This window comes from Bison bison, unplaced genomic scaffold (genome assembly GCF_000754665.1).
Source record: "Bison bison bison isolate TAMUID 2011002044 unplaced genomic scaffold, Bison_UMD1.0 scf7180017864492, whole genome shotgun sequence".
NCBI classification, from domain to species: domain Eukaryota; kingdom Metazoa; phylum Chordata; class Mammalia; order Artiodactyla; family Bovidae; genus Bison; species Bison bison.
Window position 1 is genome coordinate 1,454,976 of NW_011495051.1, and position 10,725 is coordinate 1,465,700.

General features: G+C 45.1%; 1 protein-coding gene across 6 annotated transcripts in view; it reads right to left on the reverse strand.

Annotated features, from left to right (window-relative positions):
• SEPT8 (septin 8) overlaps window positions 1-455 on the reverse strand; it is a 27,025-nt gene extending 26,570 nt beyond the window's left edge. For all 6 annotated transcript variants that reach the window (XM_010863608.1, XM_010863606.1, XM_010863605.1 and 3 more), the window contains exon 1: window positions 385-455. In XM_010863608.1, coding sequence (XP_010861910.1) covers window positions 385-414 — 30 coding nt within the window. In that variant the 5' untranslated portion in view covers window positions 415-455. The remainder of the gene's footprint in view (window positions 1-384) is intronic.
• Window positions 456-10,725: the final 10,270 nt, after the last annotated feature.

The following is a 10,725-nucleotide window of genomic DNA, read 5'->3' on the forward strand; positions in this document are numbered from 1 at the left end:
GGGATGGCCGGGGGTCTCCGCTGCGAGGCGGGAGGTGCCAGCTACGGGGATTGCTGGGACTTGTAGTCTCCAAGTTGGGGGGCCGGGAGGGCAGTGCCTGGTGGCCGGGACCGGTGTCTGCTGGCCTGCCGCGTGTCCCCGAGAGGCTGGGGCCGAGCGCCGGAGGGAGTGTCCGGCTTCCGCGCGCTGGGAAGTCCGTTCTGTGCGGAGAAGATTGGGGTGCCGCGTGCGCCCTAAGGGTCTCCCCCACCAAGCCGCCTCCAACCGGTCAGCCGGAGCCTGCAGTGCACTGGGACCACCGGCCAGAATGTCGACGGACTGCCTGTGGCCCGTGGGGTGCAGGAGAGGAGCCTCAGCCTCGAATGACGGGTCCCTGGGCCCCACCTGATGCTCCAGTCCGAGCCAGGGCGGCATACAGGGCGGGACCCGCGCGTCCGGCCAGGCGGCCTTCCCGGGCCAGGGACCAGCCTTCAGCTTCTTGCGCAACGAATGCTTCAGTCTCGGGATTCATGCAGTAGAAAAGCCGAGCTCAACAGTCAGGACATCAGATTGCGAATGACTGTCACCCTTCCTGCCCCCAAGGGTTTGGGAAAATGTCTTTATGGAATCTAGGCACTGTGCAGAAAGGACTACGGCTCCCTATGCATGCACATTCTTTCTGATAATCTCACTGCTGAAAACCTGTACAAAACGTAGAAAAACGAATACCTTTGCCCAAGCCAGAGGCCTCAGGGGGTTCTGGACCTTTTCACTGACTATATCACATCCATCTCTAAATCCTGTGATATTCTTTTTCTTTCCCTTCTCTCTGCCTTTCTCTCTGCTCTCTCTTTTGGAAATATATATAGCAAGGCTTGCCTCCTGCTCCTCCAGTGGCCTCATCCCGAGTGTATCCACTCTCCACACCCCTCCCACCCACCAAGTTTCCTGAGAAACAACCCAGCCTGTCCCTCTGACTCAGGAAATTGTTCTGGTTGAAGGTGCCCAAAGACCATATGGGGACTTGGCACACCTGGCTTTAAGAGGAGCCCCTCCCTGTCCCATCTGCTGACTTTCGGGTAGTTGATCCTGTCACCCTGAAGTGGCATTCCCCTCCCTTCTCTCCAGGGCAAACACTCACTAAGGTGAACCGACATCCTGCTGGTCCTTCTGACTCAGTGTGTTCACTTTGTTCCTCCCTATCTCGGTGTTTCACAAGCTATGTTGTAGTTATCTACAAGAACTGGGCAAAGCTGTGGTTAAAGGAGCTGGACTTAGAGCAAACTGCCGGGGTTAGAACCCTGACTCTATCCCTTGCTATCTTTTTAACTTTAGGCGATTTACTTACCTATGCCTCTCTTTCCTCATCCTAAAATTGAGAATGATTAGGGCTTCCCTCAATTTTAGGAGGAAAGAGAGGCATAGGTAAGTAAATTGCCTAAAGTTAAAAAGATAGCAAGGGATAGAGTCAGGGTTCTAACCCCGGCAGTTTGCTCTAAGTCCAGCTTCCTTAACCACAGCTTTGCCCAGTTCTTGTAGATAACTACAACATTGAAATTATTAAAACTGAGAATAATTAGGGCTTCCCTGGGCTTCCCTGGTGGCTCAGAGGTTAAAGCGTCTGCCTGCAATGCGGAAGACCTGGATTCGATCCCTGGGTTGGAAAGATCCCCTGGAGAAGGAAATGGCAAACCACTCCAGTATTCTTGCCTGGAGAATCCCATGGACTCTGTAGTCCATGGGGTCCCAAAGGGTCAGACACGACTAAACTACTTTCATGTATAGTACCTCTGCCACATTAAACACAATAAAATAAGTAAAGGGCTTTAAACTATATTTGAAATAAAATGCATAATAAAATCTTCCTGTCAAGATGACAGATGCCCTAATGTCAGAATCCAGAGAGGGTGTGTGTGGGGGGGGCGGTCACTCAGTGTTGAGTTGATCATCCTAGACCAGATCTGTTATTTCCTTTTTCTCCACTGTAACTGGCAAGAAATCTGTCCCAACTACCATTTTCTGCATCACAACTCTCTGAGACCTGCCCTAAATTATTTCTAAAATGATTCCTCCCCACCAGCCCCCAGTGGGGCATATTTCAAAATGATCTACTTCTAGCAGCGCTAGTTGCTGGCTGTAAGAAGGAAGAGCCCAGATTACAGCTGGCTTCCTTCTCTTGGGATATGTTTGCTCGGCTTTACTAGGAAAATTTACATCTACTCCCCAAACCTCAAATTTGTTTTTCTTTCTTCCTCTTGTCCATCTCCTTGTTGTTCCTCTTCTTCTCCTTCCTTCCCCTCTGCTTCATTCTCTGCTCCTTCTCCTCCCCTCCCCTCCTCCTCTCCTTCGCTCCCTCCATCACATTCTCCTCCTCCTCCTTCTTTACCCCATCCTCCTTCAGTGTTGCTGCTGGTCAGAACTACTGAAGGAGGGAGAGTTATCTGTGAAGACACAAAGCTGAATACAGCAATCATTTCTCACATGAGGCGAAATGTTATTTCTCAAGGCAGCATTTCCCGATAGTGATAGTGAAAGTTGCTTGGTTGTGTCCAACTCTTTGCCATCCCATCAACTATACAGTCCATGGAATTCTCCAGCCCAGAATACTGGAGTGGGTTGCTATTGCCTTCTCTGGGGGATCTTCCCAACCAGGGATCAAACCCACGTTTCCTGCATTTCAGGCAAATTGTTTACCAGCAGGGCAGCGTTTCCTAGTGTTTCTTAGAAACCCTGGAGAACTTCATAGCTGTTACACACACATATACACACAGAGGTCCCATAGTTAAACAACTGTATGTATGGAAGGCTTAGTTCCATACAGGAAAATGTTTCTGTACAAGTCCTCAGAGCTTTTGATAAGGTAATATGCATTGTCACTGTCGGAGTGGTAAAGGGAATATGCAGCCCTCCTCAAACTTAATTGACCATCTCTATGCCCCTACCCTGTGAGAAGGCAATGGCACCCCACTCCAGTACTCTTGCCTGGAAAATCCCATAGATGGAGGAGCCTGGTAGGCTGCAGTCCATGGGGTCGCTAAGAGTCAGATACAACTGAGCGACTTCACTTTCACTTTCCACTTTCATGCATTGGAGAAGGAAATGACAACCCACTCCAGTGTTCTTGCCTGGAGAATCCCATGGACGGAGAAGCCTGGCGGGCTGCAGTCCATGGGGTCGCACAGAGTCGGACACGACTGAAGCGACTTAGCAGCAGCAGCAGTAGCATGCCCCTACCCCACATACACACTGAAGTTGAACTTGACAGTCCTCATTGTTGCTTGTCTTTTACTTTTGTTTATAATTTTTTTGTCATACAAAAGTTTAAAATGTTGATGTTGTAAAATTTACCTGTTATTTCCTTTATGGTTTTCACCATAAAATCTCCTTTAAGGTGGATTCTTTACCAGCTGAGCCACAAGGGAAGCCCCCTTTAAAAAAAAGTCCTTCCCTATCTCAAATGCATAAAGATATTCTCTTTGTATCTTCTAATGAAACATTAATTTCTTTCACATTTAGATCCTCAGTGGTTTGTTTATGTGTGTGCCAAACCCACTGTTTCATCATCACTTGATGTACAATGCAAATAGTATCAAAGACTAAATTTCTATTTGTGTGTGTAGGTCTGTGGCTCAGTGAGGATAAGGTTTACTTGTTCTAATAAGGTAGATATTTCTTTCTCACGTCATCCAGCTAGGCAGTCTCGGTGTTGCGACATTCTGTCCACACCTCCCATGTCGCTTTGCTTTGAAAAGCCTGGACCTCATGGTCCCACGTGGTGAAGTCAGCATTCCAGACAGCGGGAGGGAATGAAGGTAATAAAGAACAATGAGCAAACACTCCCAGACGGTTCCAGAAACTGCCATGTGGCACGTCTGTTTATATCCTATTGGCCACTGCTGGGAAATGGGGTCTTTATTTTGGCCATCATGTGAGAAGCTAAAAATTCCACAAAATGTTAGGAGAGTAGACTTTGGGAGATGGTAGCAATCTCTGCTAAATCTGTTTCTAAATGTGTTGAGTAAGATGCCTGAAATTTTTTTCTAATTCTTTAATTTTTAATTTATTTATTGAGAAATTAAAAATTTTAAAAATGACAAGAAAATAATCAGCTATATACACCTTTCAGAATCAACCACAGAAATGACCTGAATATTACATCATTCCAGAAAACCCACCATGCCTAGTTACAGACAGGAGAAAATATCATAGAGATATTTTTTAAGAATTGAACAGTAATAGAGATACCATTCCAATAATTTAATTTTACTCGAATTTAAAAGAAGTTTAATTTAAAGAAGTGAAACTGAAGGGAAAGTTGAGATTTAAATAATGCTTCTTCACCACAAGAGAAATTACTTCCTAAAAGATACCTCTGAGGTTAAAGTAAAAACTGTGAAAAACATTAAGAGGCTGGAGTCAGGTTTTGGGGGGTTTTTTTGCATTTTAATTGCACGTTTCTGTATGTGTGTGTGGATTAGCTCTCATGATTCTTTCCGTCTTTCCACAGCTCTTGACCCTGCATCCTGACTTTTGTTACATATTAATGTTACATTGTCCAAGTTTATGATAATCATTTCTGTTCTAGTTACTTAGTATACATTCTAGATTTAAATAAATTTAGTGTTCAGTGACTGGTCCTTTAACTAATATCAAAGATTCTCCATTTATGAGGTCTTTATTTCAACTCATCTCTTAATGGACTGAATCTCATTGTTAAGTTGTTCTTTCAAGAAGGGTTTTGGATGTTTAAGCATGTCTGTCTGTTGCTTTTACACTGGAACCATATCCTGGCTGGATAAAATATTCTTAGGTCTCACTTTTTTTTTCCCCATAGAATGTGGTAGGTTTTGTTCCTTTTTTTCTGGGAAGAAGTCTGAGGCCAGCCTGAATTTTCCCCCTTGTGGGTGACTTTTTTTTTTTTCCTGCTTGTGTGTCTAAAGCAGTCCCTCTTCATCCTTTATTTTTTCCAGTTCAGTAACGTAACTAAAACATGCTTTCGTATTGACCATTCTGAATAAAGCTTTTCTGGAATATAATGTCTTTCAACCAGCAGTTTTAGTTTTGCTTTTTCTGCATTAAACATTCTTTTTTTAGCTCTATTTTTGGTTTCTCTTCTTCGGGGATATCAATTAATCCTTATATTGGATCATCTTTATCCGTATTCCGTTTCTATTCTTTCTAATTTCTTAAATCTGTTTACCTTATTTAGTTATCCCAATTCAGTAATTTGAACCTCTGTGGGGTCAGTTCTCTTTCTTGTTAGTTTTTATGTATCTATTTGTTCTATAATGATGCTGTTTTGTCTTTATTTTGTTGCCTTTCCACCAATGCTCTTATTTTATCATCCCATCTTTGAGCCTCTAATTTATTAAGTTCACATTCTTATTAAGTTGCTTTATATATGAAGCCATTGTAAGAAATTTCCTTTGGGGAGGAGGAGAGGAGCCCTTGGTGTGTTTTTGGCCGTGTTTTCCCTCTATTTATCATCTATCATTTGCTATGTGTTTGCATCCATTTCTTTTCATCTTGATTTGCTGGCTCTGTCCAGACCTTCTTTATGCTGCTATAACTTGATGGCAAAGAGGGGCATTTACTGACCATCTCCCCAGGTTTGAGACCAATCTGTTTTTCCCTCTGACCTAAGCAATAGGCTGGGGATTTAGCCTGTACACTTTCTGGTCGTCTGAATGGTCGCAGGGGGAAGAGGGGCACTCAGCCAAAGCAGGGTGCTGTGCTTGTTGGAATCGCTGTGCGTGTTCCTGCCCTGAGGTTCTGATCAATGTCCAGCCCAAGGCTCATGTCACCTGAATGGGGATGAATCGGGGGACACCATATACCTTTTCCAGGGAAGGAGAATAACTCGGGCTTTGGATCAATTTCTCAAGCTGGAGTGTTGTTTCTGGAGTCTTTCTTTCCATTTGCTGAGTCAGCACCATGGATCCTGCTCCAAGCTTCCTCTATTTCTCCCCAGTACACTCTGTAACACTACTCATTCAGGAAAGGAAGACTATGAAAGCATGACTCATATCTGTTTCTTTTCAGAGTCAAGAGAACTGGGGAGAATGTTCAAGGTTTTGTCAATCTCTGGGCATTGAGGACAGGGTGCAGAGCAGAGATGTGCTGTGCCACCTCTTGCCACTCCAAAATCTTCTGGCTGTTTCTTTGGATGCGAAATTTGCAGTTCATTGTATTTGCTGACAGTAAATTTTCCCTGTGATTTTTATCTACTTTATTTTATTTTGTTAGGAATTGAGAAAGAGAGATCCTATGGGGAAGCTTTCATCCACTATCTACATCTAGAAGTGCCCCTGGCCATTTTAAAGTGGCATTGGCCATCTCTGGCTTTCACAGCTGCCTTGTTATCGAGGGCTATGAAATGATCCAAAACGAGAGCAGATCCAAGGAGCCTCCTGGGTCCTAGGCACAGAGTTCACAAGTCCCAATTTGTCCCAACCAAGCAAGCTAACTCTTCCATTTTGCAAAACATGACTCTTACAAGCCAGATTTAGGAATGATAGTCAAATGGCAATACTGCCAGGTTGAGGCCTAGGCCAGGAGTCCGCTGTCCTGAAGGAAGAAACCACGTTCCAACTCCTTCCAGGAGACTGGTCAGAGTTTGCACCAAGGCTGGATACAGGAGTCATGTGGCATAGGGGGAACGACCAGCAGGAAGCAGCCCTTCCCTGGCCTCTTGGGTTTCCGGCTGTCCTCTACCTCAAGTCCCGCAGTAGAGACTGCAGGATGCGGGCGGAACAGGAAGCAGGTCAGAGCTTAGACCCCCCTGCCTTCCACCAGAACATATGGCATGGACGCCTCATACGCAAAGTACTAGGAGTGCCTTGGAAAGCCCTGGAGATGGGGATGTTTGCCTTTTTAAACAGAAGAGCCTCCTATAGCACGTGAGTCCCTGGGTCTCTTAGGAGAACCCAGAGACCATGGTTCCCAGTGACTCATCCAGGCTTTTTAGAGCCTGAAGCTTATAGAACATGGAAGGCTTTCTTTGAGAAAATAGGATACACAATTGTAAGTACAAGTTTGGAAGTAATTGAGTGAGAAAAGAACAGGACTTGGGAGGGATCCATGTAAGTGAGAGGCCTGGAATCTTAAACTTCATGTGTTTCAGGAGCTCCAGGGTGTCCTGGAACAAAAGGAACAACAGACTGGTTCCAAATCGGGAAAGGAGTACGTCAAGGCTGTATATTGTCACCCTGCTTATTTAACTTAAATGCAGAGGACATCATGAGAAACGCTGGACTGGATGAAGCACAAGCTGGAATCAAGATTGATGGGAGAAATATGAATAACCTCAGATATGCAGATGACACCACCTTTATGGCAGAAAGTGAAGAGGAACTAAAAAGCCTCTTGATGAAAGTGAAAGAGGAGAGTGAAAAAGTTGGCTTAAAACTCAACATTCAGAAAACTAAGATCATGGCATCTGGTCCCATCCCTTCATGGCAAATTGATGGAGAAACAATGGAAACAGTGACAGACTTAATTTTGGGGGGCTCCAAAATCATTGCAGATGGTGACTGCAGCCATGAAATAAAAAAGACGCTTGCTCCTTGGAAGAAAAGTTATGACCAACCTAGATAGCATATTAAAGAGCAGAGACATTACTTGGCCAACAAAGGTCCATCTAGTCAAAGCTATGGTTTTTCCAGTGGTCATGTATGGATGTGAGAGTTGGACTATAAAGAAAGCTGAGTCCAGAAGAATTGATGCTTTTGAACTGTGGTGTTGGAAAAGACTCTTGAGAGTCCCTTGGACAGCAAGAAGATCCAACCAGTCCATCCTAAAGGAACTCAGTCCTGAATATTCATTGGAAGGACTGATGCTGAAGCTGAAACTCCAGTACTTTGGCCACCTGATGGGAAGAACTGACTCATTTGAAAAGACCCTGATGCTGGACAAGATTGAAAGCAGAAGGAGAAGGGCATAACAGAGGATGAAATGGCTGGATGGCATCACCAACTCAATGGACATGAGTTTGAGTAAGCTCCAGGAGTTGGTGATGGATAGGGAAGCCTGGCGTGCTGCAGTCCATGGGGTCACAAGGAGTCGGACACAACTGAGCAACTCAACTGAACTGAACTGAGGATGTCCTTAGTAAAGGGGCCACAAAGACACCCATAGGTGCCTAGTCCCTGAGTCCACAGGGATTTCTGAAGCAACCCCCATAGTCCAGAGCTGCCCAATGGGGAGGAAACCCCACTCCAAACCTGGCCTGGAGCCAAGGACAGGGGTTGATACCAACTTTACAAGGGACTCTATGTGACTTGTCAGAAGATTCCTCCCATGGCTCTGTCCCTACCTCCCCCCACTTCCCCCAATAGGCACAGGCTTCCCTATAGTGGAAGCATTTCAGCTCCTCCAAGGTAGCTGTGACCACAAGAATCCTCTGGGAAAAATATGCTGACTGCCCAGTGACCAGAGAGCTACAAGCTGTACAAACGTTAGACTTAAGATGCTCACATATGGAATAGCCAGTGATAAGCAGCTGGCTGGCCAGCCCCTTTCAGCATGTTCTCCATCCCTGCAGCCATGAACAGGTGAGATACAAGCAGGTGGGAGGCAGCTCCACATAGTGATATGCGAGGCAGAGATGAGGAAGTTAAAATATTTTGCAATTTTGGAAAAAAATTACTTTCAAAGGCCACGTGCGAAGTGGAGAGAGAAAGAATGCTTCCTTCTGGCCAAGGTGCCAAAGGGAGACTTCAGGAAAGGAGACAGTTAGCTCAGGAGAAGCAATGGCAGGGTACAGCTTAGAGCAGGAGGCGTCTGCAGAGCAATAGTCTTCAAACTGGGCCCAGAGGGGCCCTGGGGAAGAGTGGGGAAGAGAAGGCCCTACCCCCTTCCCAAACAGCTCCATTCCATCTGCTTTATATATTGGGTTTTCATTTCAACAAAGGATTCTTCTGCAGCTAAAAATAAGTCTGAAAACCACATCTCTGGGGGGAATTTATTCAGACAGACAAAATGGGTCTGGAAAAGGCTGCTGCTGGAAGGGATCCAAGGGAACAACTGAGTTTGAGTCAAGAGCGCTGAGAGGTGGAGTCTTACCTGGAACCAAGGGGTTGGCCAGAGAGATTGGAAGAATGAATCTGAGGGAGCTGAGAAAAATTACTCTAACTTGTATTAGGAGCAGAAATAAAACTAACTTAGCAATAAAGAAAACACATAGAGAAGGATGGGGCCAGCTGATGGAGGAATGAAAACAGAATAAAGGACCTGATTAATGTATAGAACCTAAGCCAGATGAGCCAATGGCCAGCCAAGGCCCCATAACTCAGCTGTTTGGCTCCTACTGCTGGTTTGCCAGATATTCATCCTCTGTGGGGAGTGGCAAGCTGGGGTGAGGGGAAGGGGCAGGACAAAAAACTTCTGAGAAAGCAGACAAAGACCTGAGGTGACACTCCTCCATTCCATTCCATTGCCCTTGTCTTTTGTGAAGAAGAAAATTTTTCCCAGATGGCCTCCTAAAAACTCCTCCTGGGGTCTCACTGACCCCAGAAATGAGTCACATGGCCACACAGAGGTTTGGGGATTGTCAAAGGTTGGCTCAGACTAATGTAATGTGTTTGGGTTATATCACTGAGAATGTTTGAATCTCCTGTAGAATGGAAGAAAAAACAACAAAAAACCATGCAAAATTAATAAGATCTGTTAATTTCAGATAGTAAGCTGATAACTTGTGAGAAGTGCTAGATTTAGAATAAATGAAACATATGGATGTTGAACACAGATAAGAAAGATACAAGAACACAAGAGTGTTATTTGCAGATAGAAGGGGATGGAAAAAGTAAGTTATAAGGTAAGGATCCTGTTAATGCCCGATTGACAGCTGTCATCCCCAAATTAACTGTCTTGGTGACACCCATTCTCACCCCATTCTGGCCCATCCTGCTCTTCCCCGGCTCTCGCAGGGTCATCAACATGCTACAGCTGTAGCCAGGGGTACTTGCCTGTGTTTCTCTGGTAGAGCATGTGTTGGCTCCGGGCACCTTCTGCTTGCTAAGGCCCTTTATTCAATCTCAACTCTGGTTCTCATAAGCATACCGTCAGTGGGCAAGGATGCTGGGGGGGAGAGGGGAGTGTGAACACCAGGACTCAGGATTCAGGCAGTGCACCTTCCACTCTACATACAGTGAATTGGAAGTGGATTTACCTACCCCGCTTCTTTCCCCTTGTTTATTACTGCAAGTTTTAAACTGAATCCTTAAGCTAAGTGATTCGACCATCTTAAATTGATTTATGAGTCCTTCTGTTCATGACCTCTGGACAGCTTCCCTGATAAAGCACTTGGAAGCCACATGGAATCAAGATAATTTCCCATGTGATAGACAATAATGGTCAACCTTTAGGACTGAGTGCATTACTATCTAAATAAAATTGGAGTCCTGTTATAAAGAAGGGGAGAATGGCTGAAGTCAGCTGTTTGAAGTCACAAGAGTTCACTTAGTCTAGTCTTCTGACTCGGGGTCAGATATACTGAGTTCATTTGAGACAGAGTCTATTCTTCTGATTAAATTACAGACACAAGGCCTTCCGAATTTGTTGTCATCTATGAAATCCTCTTGGAGGGAACGCCTGGCTCACTTCTCAGGGCCCTGCTGGTCCAGGCTATTATGGTTTTATAAGTTCCTAGACTGGCTAAACACTGAGGTCATTTCATCATTTACACGACAAAGATTTCCTGAGCACTTCCCATGTGCTGTGGCTGTGAAGATAACGAGGCACAGTTAC